The sequence below is a fragment of the Ctenopharyngodon idella genome, chromosome 12 (genome assembly GCF_019924925.1).
Source record: "Ctenopharyngodon idella isolate HZGC_01 chromosome 12, HZGC01, whole genome shotgun sequence".
Classification (NCBI taxonomy): Eukaryota; Metazoa; Chordata; class Actinopteri; order Cypriniformes; family Xenocyprididae; genus Ctenopharyngodon; species Ctenopharyngodon idella.
In genome coordinates, this window is record NC_067231.1 from 15849865 (window position 1) to 15870442 (window position 20578).

The window sequence follows — 20578 nt, forward strand, 5'->3', positions numbered from 1 at the left end:
GTTTGTTTATGATATCATTTTTTTATTTGTATGAGAACTATAAAGTTTGATCCGTGAACCCATTGGTTCATTTTTATATATATATTTTTTTTGCTTCATAAATCTGAACTTTGGATGGAGGAACTGAGGAGCTAAGAATGACATGGTTTATCACATGGTTTCAGAAAATGTTCACCTGCGTGAACTCTTCGCTGAATTATGCTGAGTGATTAGGGTGTAATATTTAGGTTGTGATAAGAAAGGGTTAGGATAAAGTCACAATTTAAGAATACGCCCCCTTTCAGTTAATGAATTTGAACTGAATTAGCGCCAATCCACAGAATGCTGAATTGTAATTGGAATGACAGAAAGAGGAATTTACTGAATTGCAATTCAAATTTAAGTGGTAAAAGTCACCCGACTGGCAATTTTATTAGTGCAGATTCAGGACAAACCACAAACAATGTACTTATTAATTCTGACTAATTATGTCCATTGCCCCATGATATCTAACATACACTTTTCAACCGATACTACATCTAGACATTTTTTAGTTCAATGCTGTCACATTAACACAGCCATCAAAACAGCAATACATTGTTCAGCCAACTTTTTATAACATAAATATTGACACCCAAAAAATTTTATTATGCCAAGCAATTTTAAACTCCCCCATGTTACATAAAATTCTAATTAATTTATTAAATATAATGAAATTTAAATGACTAATAAGTACAAATGTCTATTGGTGGCATGTCAGACATTAAACATTTCTGGATAAAAAGCATATGTTGTGTACAAGATTAATTGTGTTTATTGTTTTTTTTTTTTTTTTTAACATTCTATGCAAATTAAAATACATATTACAATTCTGCATCTGGTTTGCTACCTAAATTAAAATTCAGAAATTTATTTGGAGAATTTTTTTTTAATCACACCTACTCATTTCTAGTCAACGTAAAAAATTCAACTGAACACAAGGAGAGGTTTAAAAGTTTATGAATTATAAGGTTGAAAATGTCCATTATTATTTCCAACTCTTTCAATCTCATCTTCATGAAGTTTTACTGTGTTAAACAGCATCTTACTGGAATAAAGTTCATGCCAACAGCTTCTTTTATTGGTTTTATTGAATTTCAGGTAAGCCACTGGAATTTGCCATCATACATTTACAATCCTTTGCTATTAAACTCCCTGACATTTGCATTACTTTTTTGATAGTTATTTAACCTTTTATAACCATCCATATTTTATATCCATGCAGAGGAAGGATGCTCACACAAATGTGAGGTCTTTTGAGCAGTATGCAAAAGTTTACTGAATGGAATCTGATTAAAAACTACATATACATATATCTCTTAGTGAGTGTTCAGTGAATCAGTAAATGAACATTATATTCAATATGGCATTATATTCAAAATCTTTATTCCTGGCATCATGCCATTTTGACTACTGTCTGAATCATTGCTGGGAAAGACTCTCATATCTCATCACGTAGCTTTCCTCTGCATCATGACAGTAATAATTCAGGTCCAAAGTTCAAATGCAAACTAAAACAAGGGCTGAGAGAGCGTCAGCGTTCAGTTTCACCAGACACCTCCAGCATTCACCTGCCTCCCCAACACTTCAACTTGGGTATGTCTCATTTGAGTCTCATAGCTTTTATCATGATGTCAGTTAAAACGTGTCATTCCTGAGAAATTAATATTATTGTTATCTATTGTTATCTTTGATAGAAGTATTATGATTATTATTACATTTATGCATTTGGCATTCAAGTTACAGTTCATGCATTCACGGGAAATAAAACCCATCATATTCATCAGGGATAATAACAATTATTATTATGTTTATTGTAATTTTGTTATTTATTTTTTTCAATAATATAGATATATTAATAATATGTACTTTATAATATCCCTCTTGTAGGAGAACAGTCAAAGCCCTACAAGATGAAGAGCATCCTGAAGGACAAAAGTATGGCTCTTACACATGTTCTCTCTCTGTTTTTAATATAACACAACTAGATCTGTCTGTACTACTACTGTATGCTAGTATTTCTGTTTATGTAACACATTACATTCATTTCAAACTGCATTGTGTGGTTTTGATTGTGAGGGCATGTTTAGACTAAACAAATTAAAATCTAACTAAGTGAAAAACGTTTCCTCCTTCTGTTCCTCTGCAGAAGTGCTTAAAATGCAGAGTAACTCAATTGGGGCCGTGCGCTGGACGCTACCAGAGGAATCTTCTCAGGTCCACAGTTCAGCGCCCACCAGCCCATTCAAGAGCAGTGGTGGATTTTCTACCCGTTCACAGGTAACAGCTCTAACTATCTCAAGGATGTTTCCATGTTGGGTCATGATCAGAATAATTTGTACAGCACACTCGTCCTAAATATTTCATGTTTGTTTCTAGCAAAGGCAACGTCAGCAGGGCCTGCAGGACCTCCGCAGCTTGGAAGAATGCATCAGATTCATCAACCACTGGAAGCAACAGGTGGCGCAAGTTTGTAAGGTCAGCCATGGATCATTTTACAATTTTACCTCTGTATTGTTTTATATATATATATATATATATATATAGTCAAAACAAAAATTATTCAGACATTTTTTATATTTTTGATATATTTTTACTAGTGGGTGCAGGACAGTATAGTTCATTTATGTAAGTGAGGATAGCAAAATAAAGTAATAAAGTGACATATTATATAAAAATTCTTCATACAGTGAACTACCAGTAAAATTGGTAAAAAAAAAAAAAAACCCTGACCATGTTTTGCTTAAGTGTTTCTGACATAATTAAGATTATTTTTTCTGACACAGTTTAATTCTGAGATCTTGTCATATTTTATTACCAATTTTTTAAACTATAGTGAATAAACTGTAATAATGAATTAAATGTTCAAGGTGTCTGAATAAATTTAGGTTTGACTGTATATATATATACACGTGTTCCAAATTATTATATCAATCTCAGAGAGGTTTGTTAAATAGTTTGCCAGGTCTAAATGGAAACCCTACTTAAACATTATTAAGCAAGTCATAGTTCTTATGCAATATGGGGAGGAAGAAAGATCTTTCTGATGATAAAAAGCATGACATGGTGCAATGTTATGCAAAAGATATGAAAACAACTTATTTTGTGTGAAAACTGAATGGAGATTTTCGAACTATCATAGGCAGCAAACAGGTATTTGAAGCTGCTGGTGTCTCTGAAGTCTCAAGAACCTCTTCATGCAGGCTGGCAGTTATGCGTAAAGTTGCATTTCAGCCACCTCTAACCAAAGCTCACAAAGAGAAACATTTACAGTGGGTGCAGAAATACATCTTCAAACAGTTTTATTGCTGTGGTGTTTTTTTCAGCATGGGATAGTGCGTTGTCCTGAATGAAAATCGTTTTAGTTCAGAAGGCACTATCCTTCTTTTTTATACCGTAGCAGAAAATGGTCAGTTATAAACTCCGCATATCTTGCAAAAGTCATTTTGAGATCCTAAAGGGACCTTCCATCTCACTTCCCAATATTCCAGCCCAAATCATCACCCATCAGCTCCTTGCTGACGTCACAGTCTTGTTGGAACATGGTGGCCATTCACCAACCATCCAGAAATCCATCCATTTAGACCATCCATTGTAGTACGGCATTTGTCAGTAAATAAAACTATTTAAAAATGAGTCTTCATGTATTTCTACATCCACTGTAAACGCTTCTCTTTGTGAGCTTTGGTTAGAGGTGGCTGAAATTAAACTTGACGCACTTAATTTCATGCTTTTCATCTTCAGAAAGATCTTTCTTCCTCCCCGTACTGCATGAGAACTGTGACTTGCTTAATAATGTAGAACAACCTCTTTAAGTACCTAAGTAGACCTGGAAAACTATTTAACAAACCTGTCTGAGATTGATACCAGTTATCTAAAAAAATATGGAGAAATAAACAAACACTTTCTTTGAAAAACTAAAATCTGAATGTTTATTGTAATGAAATCCTACTGATATGTCACTTGCATAATAATTTGGAACACAGTGTATATTTTATATAGAAAAATTGGTTATTTCTGAAACCGAAAGCATTGCGAAGACAACTAAAATTGCAAAATCATGTAATGAAATAACAGACGAGTTATAGTATGATGGTAGTTAATTATAGTTTATGTATATGTCTGTTTTCGGGGAAATTGCTTGTATGTGAAAAAGCCAAGTTTCAATTCAGAGTACTACGTTTGATCCTTCAAAAGACAGACGTGTTTAACAGCCCAAGTAATAATTTCTTGGCAAACTCCTCTTTGCGTGCAAACTCAAAGGTGACCAATACGTTTTTATTATCCATGCTATCATATGATAAGCGTTGCCATGTGAGACATGAATGGTGCTAGATTAGTTTATGTGAGCCCAGGGTAACTGATAACACCTATATCAATAGCCTATCAATTCTGCATCTGTAATCCTGGGCCTTGTCATATCATATCTGTGGTGAGGAGGAGTTTGGGGTCTAGGGGTTGAGGGTTATTAGACAAGTCACAAGCTTTTTAAAAAGTAATATGAATGAATAAACATTATGTACAGTATGATAAATGGATACTCATTTTGAAATTTGCTAAAGGTTACATTGGACAGTGTACTTAAATTAGTGTTTTACAAGATTAATTGCATGTTAGATGATGGCAAATGTAACCTAATGTAAAAATAGGGGAACTGAGCAAGAGCAATAAAAATATCCAACATCGACTAATATTGTAATATCATCAGATAACAGATATGGTACATATATATTGTCCATCCATAAATGGTTTGTAAATGTGTGCATGTGATTTACAGAATGAGGATGATCCCGGTGAAGGGTGCAGCAGACCATCAGAGCAGCAGACAGACCGCAGAATTGAGCGCAGTATTGAAGAAAGCCGCAAGCTTATTCTGCAGTGGGCCAGTGAACTTCAAAGTGTAGACAAGGTGAAATTGACTGGAAAAAATAGACATGACCGTCTCAATCATACTGTACTGGAGTACACTGGTGATACAGATCAACTTCAGTTTAACCATATATGGTGACTTGCTCAAACTAAGCTTTCTGTGTGCCTGTGTGATCCTCAGCTGTCTAAAAAGCATTCTTGGCTGAAGGAGAGGATTGATCAGGAGGAGGAAGAGAACACAAAGCAGGATAAAGATCAGCATGAGGTGGTGCAGAAGAGGATCACGGAGTGGGCCAAAGAGATTCAGAGTGTGTCAGAGGTGGGACAGCAAAAATATCTATATTATCTTGGGCGATGGTGTCTTATCTGTTGTTACTAACACATGAAGTGGTCCTAAGTCCAGTTGTGGTTTTCTGCTTTCTTAGAATCAGTTTATCTTTCAAAGTATCCACTTGTGACTCTTTAATATACAATACATGTACATTTAACTGATAAGTGATGAAAAGCGTTCTATATTTGTGCTTTCTGTCTGAATGCAGAGCTGTGGAATGCTGGGAGATGAGCTGGTACAGATGTTGCGTCTCCTGGGACTGAGGAAGAAGAGGCTGGTTTCCCTCATGCCACTGCTGGAGTTCATAACTTGGAGTTTCCTGAAGGAAGACAGCAAGGTAAGATGGCTATGAATTGTATTGATATTCTGTCAATATTGCAGCAATTGAAGAAACCAACAATAACAATAAATCGCAAATAAACAATAGTTACATACTTACGATAGAATGTGTAATATATATTTTGTTATCAGGGGCGAAGTGTGAGACTGTAAAATTAAATTGCCTAAATTGCATCAAGAGATAAAATAGATCTGATAATTGTATGGTTAGAAGAATGAAATCATTGTGGTTGTAAAGAGCAAAGTTCAAGAAAGCATTCAAGAAAGTTCAAGTTCAAGAAAGAAAGTTATTGCCATCTTGTGACATAAGTCTGAGCATTTGCATTTGAGAGACATTTATTATGTACTGTACAACTAGTGACAGAGAAACATCATACAGTATGTGATGAATAAAACAATTTATTAAATGATGATGAAATTAAATAGCTGTATGGTTTGATTAATGTGTTTTCTGTGTAGGAACAGTTTGGCGACAGGTTCACTTGTTTGATTTGCAACTTAATATCTGTAATTACATCATATATCATGTCATTTTAACCCTTATGTACAGTACTACAGTATAAGAGGTAAAGGGTTGTTCATAGGATCCCTGTATAAAGAATGACAGCTTATGCTAATGCTTGTTTTTGTATTTATTTTAGGGCATGGTTCCTCATCTGTGGCTTTCAGCTAAGCAGCGTACCTGGAAAGCTGGTGAGGGATCCAAAATCTAACCTAATATCATTATTAATTTTGAAAATATGAGTACAGCACTTAATTGAATATTCATAACTCCTTTCTCGGTTCTCTTTTCTCAAACAGGCATGCCACGCTACATCCCTAATTCAGGTAACTCTTTTAACTTTTTTTCAGCGAATTTGAGATATTTAACAAAGCACTAGTGTATGACCAGCCAACTCAATTTTATGAGGTGGAGATTTCATATAAATTTGTACAATGCGATTCATGCAGATTTTTAGAAAATAGTAAGCATGACGGTCCACCTAAACCTAACGTAAATCATATGAAAACGTACAAATGAGATCATATGAATTCATGCGAATTAGCCACCGATTTGCCAAAATGTAAAATAGTTATGAATTGCCTAAAGAATATGTTAGTCTAGCTGTTGTGATGGCTAATATTCTTAGCAAGTCAATTTAGTAATAAGATCTGGTACCTAAACTCAAGATTGAGATTTTTTTTTTCTTATTTTTCACAGTCTGGAGCTGGATTGTCAGTGCAGGAGGTAAGTTTATATCATATTACATAAGACTCTCCCCCACAAAAACTCTTCACTACAGCATTAACAAAGTGTTAAATGCATTAGTCCTAACACCTTCATGTCTTTCTCTCAAATAGCTGATGTAAGTCTTGATCCCATGACCATCCACCCTTGGCTGCAGCTCTCTGATGACCACAAGAAGGTTCAGGAGGGTCTAACAGAGGCTGATCTGTTATACAGCCCTCAGCGTTTTGATAGCTTGCCCTGCGTCCTAGGCTGGGAGGGCTACATGGGTGGTCGCCATTACTGGGAAGTGGAATTTGCAAACAATGGTTATTGGAAAGTTGGAGTGACAACTGCTACTTCAAAGAGGCATGGCCGCTTTCCAATGAAACCCTCTAATGGTTATTGGGTCCTATGGCGCAGCACACGACAGTTCTTCGCCTGCACCAATCCTGAAACGGCCCTGCCACTGCTGCTGGTGCCCCAGAAAATGGGAATATACATTGATTATGAGGAGGGACAGATTTCTTTCTACAACGCGGAGAACAAATCACACATCTTCACCTTCACAGGACAGTTTCGTGAGAAGCTGTACCCTTTCTTTGCCGTGATGGATGGCAGGTCCCTTATAACCGTATGGTCTCCTAAAGAGCAAAGCCGCTTTTAACAAGGCAGGCTTTCATCTTTCATTCTGCATTTTCATTTGAACATTTATAACTTAACAAATGATTCACTGGAACCAAATCTACTGTCAACTAAAAAGCAACTCCTAATAGCTACCTTTCCATTCAGAGGATTTAACACCATGGTGGGCTGGACCCACTTAATGAGTGCTATTTTAATACACAGCTAATACACAGCTTCCTATAATTCTTTACAATTTAAATGCACCCTCAACATGATTGCTACACCTATGTATCTCTTTATCCATTTATAAAATTTATCTTTGAATATTTTCTCTAGCTCAATAATTATATACGTGTCTAAGCTTTCATGTGTATAAGTAATAGTATGTGTTTTGACACAAATATTTAGTGAAATTGCATTATTTAGCCATGCATTTATTTCTCTGAGTGTTATCTATGTTCATCCTGTAACCATCTATAATTTAAATGCACCCTCAACATGATTGCTACACCTATGTATCTCTTTATCTATTTATAAAATTTATCTTTAAATATTTTCTCTAGCTCAATAATTATATACGTGTCTAAGCTTTCATGTGTATAAGTAATAGTATGTGTTTTGACACAGATATTTAGTGAGATTGCATTATTTAGCCATGCATTTATTTCTCTGAGTGTTATCTATGTTCATCCTGTAACCATCTATAAGATAACTACAATGAGATATTTATTATAGGCCTATTTATGTTCATGCATAGATAATGTATATTAAAAGATTAATCATTCTAGTTTTTATAGGCATTGGATGATTATAAAAATGTATTAATAAAGCATAAAATATAGGTCACCACGTGTCTCATTATTGTTATTATTGAGAACACATAATTTAAGTCTAATTTAATTCTGTATTTAGTTGACAATTTCAGCTTTCATTGAAAACCATTCACAAATTAATCTTTATGTGGACCTGTGCACTGACTGAGCAAGGGCCCAATGCTGCTAGACAGAGTAAAAGTCCTGTGAGAAATCTGTTCATTTAAATATATAATTTTCCTCAAATATTACTGGCAAAAACTCAAAAGCCTTTAAAAAGCAATGCACAAGCAGTCTGCAAAATAAACGTTTTATGTTTAAACATTGGGAATATATTGTCCCCAAATCACTGAGGCAATGTTTAATTGAGTTCCGGATTCATTCGTTAAAAAAATCTAGACCAGGGGGGTCGGCAACCTTTTTGCCATTTTAAGTTTCTGAGTCAATCACTGTGCGACAAACTCTCGGCACAACTCCTCGATGCAGCGGGATCCACAGAGGAGGTGGGCAGGGCACCATCCTCTCTGCTTCTCAGTGATGATCTGCAAGATGTGTGCAAACGCGCTGCAGAAAAACTAAATATACCGTGGCCGACTGTGGTAGCGGAGACTGAAAAGTCACGCTACAAGGGTAATAGACTGCCGAGAGCAAAACAGGCAGCAAGACAGCTCCTTATTGTATTTCCAGAGCTCCTGGAGGAGGTGCAGTTACCTGGTAGGATAAACCGTTTGCCAGTTAGGTGCCCGTGCAGGGGGGGTCCGCTCTCAGAGGGGATGGAGAAGGAAGGCCTTCTCTGCATGCCCCCTATGAAGCTGTTAGTTGCTGCGCACTTGCACCCAAAGTGCACGGCCACTTCAATTCTGACATTGCCATGTAAAGTGAACCGATTCCAGTTGATGGAATGCACTTATAAAGCAATCGCTCTATCGGTCAGGGCTCTGAACACGATCTCTATGCTGACCGCATACCAAGCGGAGCTGCAGGACGAAGCGTCTACCATGCCAGGTCAGACACAGTGGGAAGAGATCTGTGTTGTTAAGGATCTCTCTCTCTCTGCGCCTTCAGAGATGCGCGGTCCAAGCTACAGGCAAGGCCATGGTCATAATGGTCATTCAAGAGAGAGCTCCAGGCTCCAGACGCGAGGAAGCGGGCGCCGAGGTCTACCACGTGGGCGAGGGGCCGGTCTCTCCGGATGCATCCGATGAAACTCTTCTAAGAGAGACAGGTCCAGGATATCATCCCTGTTGACCCAAGATCGCTCCTCCGGGCCGTACCCCTCCCAATCCACCAGATATTGTAGCCTCCCACCCCGGCGCCTGGAATCGAGCAATTCTCGAACCTGATAGGCCTCCTCGCCTTCGATGATCAGGGGTGGGGGGTTGCAGGTCTCGGCTCCCACTGGCTCCTCTCTCGGGCCCCCGGAGGGTTTCAGTAACGATACATGGAAGGTGGGAGAAATACGATAATTAGCAGGCAAATCGAGTCGAAATGATACAGGAGTGATTTGTTTAAGAATTTGAAAAGGCCCTACAAACCTGGGACTGAGCTTGCGGCATGGAAGTCGGAGGCGAAGATCCTTGGTGGACACGCATTGGAAGGGCGTGATTCCGGTAGCAGGTTTCCGTAAGGAATTTTGAGCATACTCAGCCCACATTAAGTATCGGCTCCAGTCGGCCTGGTTCTGATGGCAGTAGGTGCGGAGGAACCATGTCAGCTCTTGATTCATGCGTTCAGTCTGGCCGTTGGATTCGGGGTGGTACCCAGAGGTGAGGCTGATGTTAACATTGAGCTGTTTGAAGAAGGCGGCCCAGACACGAGAGGTGAACTGAGGACCCCTGTCCGACACTATGTCCTCCGGCAGGCTGTAGAAGCGTAAGACCGAGTTACATAGAAGCTCGGCGGTCTCTAGTGCTGTGGGTAGTTTGGGTAGTGGCAGTAAGCGGCATGCTTTGGAGAAGCGATCAATGACCGTGAGAATAGTGGTGTGACCCTGAGATTCGGGGAGATCGGTGACAAAGTCGATTGCGATGTGGGACCAAGGACGTTGGGGAATGGGAAGAGGTTGGAGCAGACCGGCAGGGACTTGATGTGAGGTTTTGGTGGTTTGACAGGCGATACAGTTGCTGATGAATTTGGTGACATCTGCGAGCATGGTCTCCCACCAGAACTGGTTTTGAAGGAGCTGAAGCGTAGCTGTGATACCCGGATGGCCAGAACTCGGGAAGTCATGGACTTGGTGGAGTAGTTTGTCCCGGAGCTGGATGGGGACGAATGTTCGGTTCGGAGGGCATGCTACTGGGGGTGCGGTTTGTTCGTTGAGCTGCGAAATCTCAGTCATGACATCCCACTGTACTGGAGCGAGTAACAAAGTTTCGGGCAGAATGTTCTCAGTACCCTCACTACGTCCCATCTCCTCCGTCTGCCTTGATAATGCATCCGCCTTGACATTCTTTGACCCGGGTCTGTAAGTAACAGTGAAGTGGAAACGCGTGAAGAACATTGCCCATCTTGCCTGTCGTGGATTTAAGCGTTTGGCTGAGCGCAGGTACTCCAAGTTCTTGTGGTCAGTGAGAATAATGAACGGATGTCTCGCCCCCTCCAACCAATGGCGCCACTCCTCCAGCGCCGCCTTCATTGCGAGTAATTCTCGGTTGCCCACATCGTAGTTACGTTCTGCCGCTGACAGTTTGCGAGAATAGAAGGCGCAGGGGAACATTTTGGCTGGATTACCTTGCTTTTGAGAGAGGATTGAGCCAATGCCAGTACTGGAAGCGTCCACCTCCACGATGAAGGGAAGCTCGGGGTCTGGATGACGGAGGATGGGCGCTGACGTAAATCGTTCCTTCAATTCCTGAAAGGCTCTTATTGCTTCGGGTGACCAGACGAGTCGTGAAGATTGGCGCTTAGTCATGGATGTTAAGGGAGCAGCAACTCCACTGAAGTTTCTGATGAACCGCCTGTAGAAATTGGCAAACCCCAGGAATCGCTGTAGCTCCTTCAAGGTGCGCGGTTGCGGCCATTCCAACACCGCCTTTACTTTGCTGTCATCCATTGCCACTCCATCTCGGCTGATGACGTAGCCCAAGAAGGATGTTGAGGTGCGGTGGAATTTGCACTTTTCAGCCTTGGTGTAGAGTTTGTGTTGAATTAGACGTTGCAGCACAGCTCGAACGTGTTGAACGTGTTCGTCGTAGGAGTTGGAATAAATGAGAATATCATCTATATATACGATGACCCAGCGGTTGAGCATATCTCGGAAGACATCATTGATGAAGGATTGAAAGACTGAAGGACTGTTGGACAGGCCGAAGGGCATGACAAGGGTCTCGTAGTGGCCAGTGGCAGTGGAGAAAGCGGTCTTCCATTCATCGCCCTCCCTGATGCGAATTAGATTGTATGCACAGCGTAGATCCAGCTTGGTGAAGTATTTGGCTTGACGTGGTTGTTCGAGGGCTGCAGGGACCAAAGGTAGCGGATATCGGAACTTTACAGTGATGTCATTCAGGCCGCGACAGTCAATGCAGGGCCGTAGGCTGCCGTCTTTCTTCTTGACAAAGAAGAACCCGGATGAAGCTGGTGATGTTGATGGCCGAATGAATCCCTTAGCCAGTTCCCCCTCGATGTATGATCTCATGGCCGCATCCTATGGCTGTGACAAAGGGAATATCCTGCCCTTAGGTGGAGTGGTACCGGGTAATAGTTCAATAGCACAGTCACTGGAGCGATGAGGTGGTAGTTCCGTGGATTTGGACTTACTGAAAGCGATGGCCAGATCTGTGTATTCGGCTGGTATAGCAGGTTCGAGGTCGGTTGGAGTCATGCTGACGGAGATGGTTTGGAGAGGTAATGGCGTGACAGAACTCAGGCAGCGATGACGACAGGCGGGGTCCCACTGGACGATCTGACCCTCCTTCCAGGATATGTGCGGACTGTGTGTTCGAAGCCAAGGCAACCCGAGGATGATTGGATTGTTGGGTGAATGGATGACGTAAAACTGAATTTGTTCATGGTGAAGCGCCCCGACTTGTAGGGCAAGCGCCGAGGTAATGTGCGCCACTCTTCCTCCTCCTACTGGTTTCCCATCTAGCGCCTCCACTGTTAATGAAGAGTTGCAGTTGGTTAGTTGTATGTTGTGTTGACGGATGAATGTGTCTGACATGAAATTTCCTGCTGCACCAGAGTCCAGAGAAGCATAGGCAGATATGGTTTGATCGTCACTAGTTAGTTGGATGGGGATTTTAAGGCAGTTGGGCAAATAATCGAAATGCTGTGCTGAACTCACCGCTTTGGGATTAGAAGCACTGGGTCGAATGTGGCAGTTGAACTTGATGTGACCAGCCTGGCCGCAGTATAGGCACAAGTGCAGCTGGCGCCTTCTCTCTCGTTCCTCTGGAAGAAGGGGAGTATATCCGAGTTGCATGGGTTCAGGAGCAGCAGAGACTGGTGCGAGGGAGCAAACGGGTCGTCGGGCTCGGAGGAGGTTATCGATGTGAATGGCCAACTCAATGAATGCATTCAGCGATCTCCCCTCGTCACGGCAAGCGAGCTCGGCCTGGAGCTCCAGAGACAAGCCCTTGCGAAACAGCAATTTCAGTGTGTCCTCCACCCAGTTAGTTTGTGCGGCCAATGTGCGGAATTGCAATGCAAATTCGGCGGCAGTAGATTTACCTTGACTTAGTGAAAGCAGCTGATCGCCGACGCTCTTGCCGCCCTCTGGGTGTTCGAACACCTCCTTGAAGCTTTGTAGAAAGGCCGTGAATGTGGGGAACACAGCACTATCTTCTCTCCATACCGCTGTGGCCCAGTCAAGTGCTTTGCCGGTGAGCAAGGAGCATACAAACGATATCCGGCTGGTGTCATTGGAATACAACGAAGGCTGCTGGTTTATGAACAAGGAGCATTGAAGGAGGAAGCCCCTGCACTTGGCTGGACTGCTGTCGAATTTCTCTGGTAGTGCGAGGCGTGGATTTACAGCGGGTGGAGAAGTGAACGCTTGACTGGCATTGATAGTGGGAGGCGGCGTGATGGCTTCAGGAGAGGGAAACCGCAAGCTCTGCAGGGTTTTCACCAGCTCCTCGGTGAGTGCTGGTGCGTGGCAAGCTGAGAGGCCTGTGCTGAGAGTTCGGTGGAGATTTGCAGGAGAACTGCTGGATCGTTTGATGGCGAAGTCTTCTGTAATGATGGGCCAACGGCGTGAGGATCCATTTGCGGTTTCTTTATTGTAACACCAAAGCACAAAGCAGACAAGGGCAAGACAGTAGCGTAAACAGGGACAGGCTTAGGTCGAGACAGGCGGCAGAGATTCAGGGTCTTACAACAGGCAGAGTTCAGGGCAGGCGGCAGGCAAACACAATCCAGGAAACAAGCAAGGTTCAGGGCAGGCGGCAGAGGTTCACAGGAGATAAACAGTCCAAACAATAACAGGGTAACAGTCCACAAGAAAACGCTCAGTAGTGATCACCGGGGCAAATCAAGACTTCGCAGTGTATGGATGTGTGTGTGCGTCTTAAATAGTGTGAGTGTGATGCAGTGCAGGTGTGCGCAATCAGTCCCAGGAATGAGGGCCTATGGGTAATGTAGTCCAGAGGGAAGTAGCTCAAAACTCAGGTGATGGCTCCCTCCGGCGGCCGGGAGGAGGAGCCGCAGGAGCCGTATTCATGACAATGCCACTTAAGAAGAAAGACTATTGTCTTGAATGATTGCTTGATGACTTTAAACAATGTTTCATAAGACATTATTAATTGCTTAATGCCATTTTGATAATATTTTTATTAACTATGTAAATGTATATAAAATAATTAAAAGCAATGTTGTCCAATTAAAAACCTTTATTTGCATTGATTTATTTGTTTATCCGTTGTGTTATTTTGTAAGAAATCTCTATTAGGTCACATGGCACCAGATGTGGGCCTCCATACCCATATCTTATACTGTATATCAATATATGATATGAGTCAGTGGCATGCAGTGGTGTTCTGAAATGAGGAGGCACATTTTTTATTTATTTATGAATCAATTTAAATTCATGCATTACTCTTAACGTTGACACATCTTCCTTGTTAAATGAACATTACTTTACATCAAAAAAGAAACCAAAGACAATTCTATTTTGTAATTTTACATTAACAATGTAATGTTCTATTTATCAAAACCAAGTCAATCTTATCAAGTTAGTGTTTTAAGCATTTCTACATTCATTCCAAAATAATAACTAAAGGCTGTAATAATTTAAACAATATATTTTATTTGTGTATTGATGTTTTTCTTTTTAATTGTCAACTTAGGCTATTTTGGATCATCAGTCATGCTCCGTAAACACCGTCTGTCACAGAAACAAAGATGTATTTGCACCAAGCTGATTACACTAAAAAAACCCGCAGTCATCATGTTGATTTTGACATGACATAAAGCAGTGAGATCTAACTGGGTGATCTGTTTACTTGCTTTTCAATTAGTCTTCCCATTGACGCCATCATTTGTTCGGTCAAACTGACGCGCAGAACACGCACGTCAACAAGAGGCGGGATTTATCGCAAAAACCAATCATATCCAATCATAACCAATTACATCCAATCATAGCGCAATGGAGACATTGCCTCCTCTCACGTGACTTTCCCCCATTCATTCTCAATTACCCCCCACAAAACCCACCGCACGCCAGGGGTCTGATGGTTTTCTATGAGAGCAAAGGGAGGCATGTCTCCTGTGTAACTTTACCTGCGGGTGTCGCTGTTGGGCAGTGTTCCTTAACAAATAGGCTACAAGTGACTTGCGCTCTTTTTAATGTCATAATTTGTAATATTTGTGTTGTTTTATATGTAATATGGATTATTTTCTCATCCTATTTTTTTGAGGAGGCACTGCCTCCCTTGCCTCCTCGGAGGAAACGCCCATAATATGAGTGGAGGGCAGTGGGTGCCCACATCAATGTAATTTCCTAGCTATGGCCCTGGTTGTAAATCTTGTGACTCCTCCAGTAGTGACTAACAGATTAAGCAGCTATACTGATGTAATTGTGACACAAAATCCTAAATAAATAGCCTAATTTAGTGATATTTTAAAATAAATGTCAATTAAACAAATTAAAGTCGGAAATATTTTTTCAAACATGTTGTCAGTTTGTGATGTTTGACAGCAATGTATTATTAATTAAATATCGTTCTGCAGTTATGTGCATGTTACATAATGTACTTTATACTCTCACAGACAGCTGCAGGTGTCACTACTGGAGGTTTAATTTTGATGATTATAACTGACAACGAAGGAAAATCCCAAATTCAGTATCTCAGAAAATTAGAATATTACTTAAGACCAATACAAAGAAAGGATTTTTAGAAATCTTGGCCAACTGAAAAGTATGAACATGAAAAGTATGAGCATGTACAGCACTCAATACTTAGTTGGGGCTCCTTTTGCCTGAATTACTGCAGCAATGCGGCGTGGCATGGAGTCGATCAGTCTGTGGCACTGCTCAGGTGTTATAAGAGCCCAGGTTGCTCTGATAGTGGCCTTCAGCTCTTCTGCATTGTTGGGTCTGGCATATCGCATCTTCCTCTTCACAATACCCCATAGATTTTCTATGGGGTTAAGATCAGGCGAGTTTGCTGGCCAATTAAGAACAGGGATACCATGGTCCTTAAACCAGGTACTGGTAGCTTTGGCACTGTGTGCAGGTGCCAAGTCCTGTTGGAAAATGAAATCTGCATCTCCATAAAGTTGGTCAGCAGCAGGAAGCATGAAGTGCTCTAAAACGTCCTGGTATACGGCTGCGTTGACCTTGGACCTCAGAAAACACAGTGGACCAACACCAGCAGATGACATGGCACCCCAAACCATCACTGACTGTGGAAACTTTACACTGGACCTCAAGCAACGTGGATTGTGTGCCTCTCCTCTCTTCCTCCAGACTCTGGGACCCTGATTTCCAAAGGAAATGCAAAATTTACTTTCATCAGACTTTGGACCACTCAGCAGCAGTCCAGTCCTTTTTGTCTTTAGCCCAGGCGAGACGCTTCTGACGCTGTCTGTTGTTCAAAAGTGGCTTGACACAAGGAATGCGACAGCTGAAACCCATGTCTTGCATACGTCTGTGCATAGTGGTTCTTGAAGCACTGACTCCAGCTGCAGTCCACTCTTTGTGAATCTCCCCCACATTTTTGAATGGGTTTTGTTTCACAATCCTCTCCAGGGTGCGGTTATCCCTATTGCTTGTACACTTTTTTCTACCACATCTTTTCCTTCCCTTCGCCTCTCTATTAATGTGCTTGGACACAGAGCTCTGTGAACAGCCAGCCTCTTTTGCAATGACCTTTTGTGTCTTGCCCTCCTTGTGCAAGGTGTCAATGGTCATCTTTTGGACAACTGTCAAGTCAGCAGTCTTCCCCATGATTGTGTAGCCTACAGAACTAGACTGAGAGACCATTTAAAGGCCTTTGCAGGTGTTTTGAGATAATTAGCTGATTAGAGTGTGGCACCAGGTGTCTTCAATATTGAACATTTTCACAATATTCTAATTTTCTGAGATACTGAATTTGGGATTTTCCTTAGTTGTAAGTTATAATCATCAAAATTAAAAAAAATAAACATTTGAAATATATCAGTCTGTGTGTAATGTATGAATATAATATACAAGTTTCACTTTTTGAATGGAATTAGTGAAATAAATCAACTTTTTGATGACATTCTAATTATATGACCAGCACCTGTATATATATATATATATATATATATATATATATATATATATATACACACACACACACACACAGAGTCGACTTACCTAAATTCGTTGACAGTTTTCATTCTCATCCTTCCAGCACCCGACTCCTCACTCTTGGCTTGTTCCTACCACAGCCAGGAATACGGGGCGAGTACTCTGGGTTCGGGCCAAATAGGCTACCGAGCTCAGAGCCCTCTCCTTGGACAGCACGCCATATACGCATACCATTCTATCTTTTTTTTAAAAATGTTTTATTGCAATTTTAACAAACAGAAGATACAATAACACACAATCTTTTAGACAATAAACAAATTATGGCACAATAATCAACGCAATTTATTCTATCTGACTTATTTGTAAGTGTGAACTCGTGAATTGACATTTATTTTAAAATATCAGTAAATGCTAGTTATTTAGGATTTTGTGTCACAATTACGTCAGTATAGCTGCTCGACTCATCTGTCAATCACTACTGGACTGGAGGTGTAACAAGACTCACAACATACAGCGACATGTTTCGCGACATTGCTAGTAGCACATGCCACTCAGTGTCACCAACTAATTTTCAGGGGAAACTGCTAAAGGCAGGTTGATTTGTTGCTAAAAGTTGCTAAATGATGGTGTGATGTCATTGCGTGATGACGTCATTGCGTAACCATGACGCAAAACTGTGTTATTGCATAGAATACATGTAAAACATATGATTTAAAATATGTTAATTTAGATTTGTTCATAAAAAATAATATAAACATATTTTATTTGTAAAAGTAATATAAACAACATCTTTATGATCAGATATTTTTATTTTTAAATACAACATTGAATTATTGAACAGTTACACATTTTTGAACAATTACATTTTCCTATTTTCTTATTAAAACTAGGCCTACACATTTTGAACAATTATAGTTTTAAGCAGTGTATTGGTAGTTTGTGTGACACTCTAAGAAGAGTCCATAAAAATAGGGCACAATGTAGGCCTACTGTGTTCATATGAAGGAATTTTCCATATTGATTTTTCACAGGTGTTTTAAATTACGCATTGCATTTTGTGTTTAGGGTTACACAGGGTTACAACTTAACGGATAATGTCCTGGCAGAAAATTACCAGTACCTTTATCGTTTTTCTACAATTGTTTTGTACCTAACTGAACAACAATTATAAGTACAAGCTAATAACAGCATAAATGAAATTGCTAGGGTAGGGCAGTCTGAAAAATTGCTAAGTTGGCAACACTGACTGGCACATGCCAATGGCACAAAGACTGAATGTGCCTCCGGACGTCCCACAGCTGCCAAAGCCACGTAGATGACGTTTCAACGGCTCTGCCCATAGACATTATGGCTCTGCTTATAATAATACAATCTCTGACTGCTGGCTCGCGAGCCATAGGCTGCCAACCCCTGACCTAGACTCTCCCTAAGAGCATGAGAATTTACCGGACTGCGCAAACAGACTGTCAACTCAGTGGTGTAACCATCACAGATTCTACTTTAGCCAGGAGCAGGATATTTCGGCCGCTGCCGCTGCTCACTAAAACGGTTTTTGATTACTTTTGTTATCAGCCTTTGTGTATGTTAATTGCATAATTGCTAATTATTATCATTATTTCTTCCAAACGATTTTGCTTCTTGTAGACGCTAATAAAGCTGATTGTGTCCAAAATGAAGCCCACCGACTGGAAAGAAACAACGATGTTCATGGAAAGGTTTGTGACATTATATACGTTCATTTTAGTTTCTTACGCTGGGTGGTGCTGATGGTACACTAAATACATAACACCAAAATCACTGCAATTATCTCTACTCTAATTAAATATAGTAAATAATTATAAAATCTCATTCAAACAGTGTTAAGAAGCCTTTTCACGTCTTTTCAAAATCATTTTATTTTCTAATGTTTTACACTGGTGACTTAAACTAAGTTACCACAGTTCTGTTGTAGTAACATTTGACATTTATTAACTTGGTATTCTGGTGGAAAATATGGTTACCATGATACATTTTTGTAATATGGCATAAGCAACCATCTTATTTTTTATTTAATCTGCTTGCAAACTAATATTACATTATTAAAATAATGTATACTGATGTTATTGAATAGAAATGTATATTATTTTAAGAATTCTCTCAACCAGAATGCCACATATTAACACGGTGGGTGAAAAACAGATTGAGGCTCATTCAAATTGATTCATCTCTCTTTAAAGAGAATTCAGAGAGAATGTTTTTGGGACAGTGATGCTATTATAAGGCAATTTACCACTTTGAGTTTGTTTCTCTGCTTGGTTTAGATTTGGGTCAAAGCTGAGAAAGCAACTTCGCACAAGTAAGTAGATCAGCAGGATAAAAAGCAAACTGTGTCAGTGTCTTGTCTGCATGTTTCATCTTTACCTCAAGCAGAAAGGCTGCTGCCCTTCTTAATCCTATTCACATCAACATCTTCACATTAATCTTAACTTCATGAAAGCTTGACCTTCCTTTGTGATTGTTTTAGTGATTTATTGTTTATTCATTTGATATGTTTTCTTTATTTTGGGGAGCACATCAGCAAGATTCTCTCCAGATGAACCTTTTCAGTCCTATTCAGCTTCTCCACAAGCCCTCAGCCTGAGCTCTTTCAGCATTGTCACTCTTGCCCTGTCTATACACATACAATTTCTGTTCTAAATCACTTGTCTATCAACTGTCACTATCACAAAAAATGCCACTCTTTGTTTATTCAACCTATTCTTTACATTTTATCCACTACTTGGCCAGCAATATCAATGGCGTATTGTATTATTGAATAATAGAGCTGTTTTGATGATTGCATTGGTTGCTGCCTTATCAAACATATTTTTCACCAACACTACATTGGTTCCCTTTGTATTGGATTCAGATCTTGACCAAACTTGTCTTTTCTTTGGAAAATGATCAGTCTTACCATCAAAGGTGGGATGTTTGGTGCTTAAATGCCACAAGTTTTAGCAGGTCCTTGGCACTTCATTAGAAAAAAACACAATGGATGTGGTTAAGCCTGTTCTTGTGAATCTCAACATTTACGTCCTTTAACATGTATTATGTTCTGTCACACTTTCAGCTAGTCACTCACCATACAATTTGTACAGGTGTGTTGATCTAACTACATATTTTTGATTCACTATTAATGAGACAGAACAGCATTCCAGTTTTTTACACACTCCAGGAAAAGATGTGCAGCTGCCAGCTGTAAATGGTTTTATACTGAAACCCAGCTAACCAGCTAGAGCACTGACATGACAAAAATATTAAATGACAAGAGACTTATTTTATTTAAACAAAACAAAACAAAACTTTTTCAGACCATACTGTTGATGGAAGCAAAATGTTTTGCGGTTAACTAGCGTTTAAGAAGTTGAATTTCAAAACACATCTGTGGAAAGAAATTGATCTCAACCAATATCCTAGGCATTACAAACTATTGTACTGAATTGATTTCCTTACTCAAACTTTAAGCCACATACTTTTTTACTTCATTAAATTAAAATTAAAGTTTTGTTGCTCTAAGTCCTCATCTTTTAGCTCTGAAGCCATATAGAAGATAGCGTGCTCCTAAATACTGAAAAAGAATTAACATAGATGTTAAGTGTGTGCGTGTTTGTTTGTATATGTGTGTGATAAACACAGACACTCTC

The 20578-nt window shown here is 40.0% G+C and overlaps 1 protein-coding gene across 1 annotated transcript; it reads left to right on the top strand.

Moving 5' to 3' along the window:
* The first annotated feature begins 47 nt into the window (after positions 1 to 47).
* Positions 48 to 8233, top strand: si:dkey-219e21.2 (E3 ubiquitin-protein ligase TRIM39). The gene is made up of 11 exons (XM_051914871.1): positions 48 to 1614; positions 1909 to 1956; positions 2168 to 2298; positions 2398 to 2496; positions 4796 to 4927; positions 5069 to 5206; positions 5427 to 5555; positions 6199 to 6250; positions 6359 to 6385; positions 6759 to 6785; positions 6899 to 8233. Exons 2-11 carry the CDS (start codon positions 1932 to 1934, stop codon positions 7429 to 7431), a joined length of 1293 nt encoding a protein of 430 aa, XP_051770831.1. The 5' UTR covers positions 48 to 1614; positions 1909 to 1931; the 3' UTR covers positions 7432 to 8233.
* The last annotated feature ends 12345 nt before the right edge of the window (positions 8234 to 20578 follow it).

Coding starts and splice junctions, on each gene's coding strand:
- si:dkey-219e21.2 (XM_051914871.1), top strand. CDS start 1,932: ATGAAGAGCATCCTGAAGGACAAAA. Junction 6,386..6,758: donor ACGCTACATCCCTAATTCAG/GTAACTCTTTTA, acceptor TATTTTTCACAG/TCTGGAGCTGGATTGTCAGT. Junction 6,786..6,898: donor CTGGATTGTCAGTGCAGGAG/GTAAGTTTATAT, acceptor TCTCTCAAATAG/CTGATGTAAGTCTTGATCCC.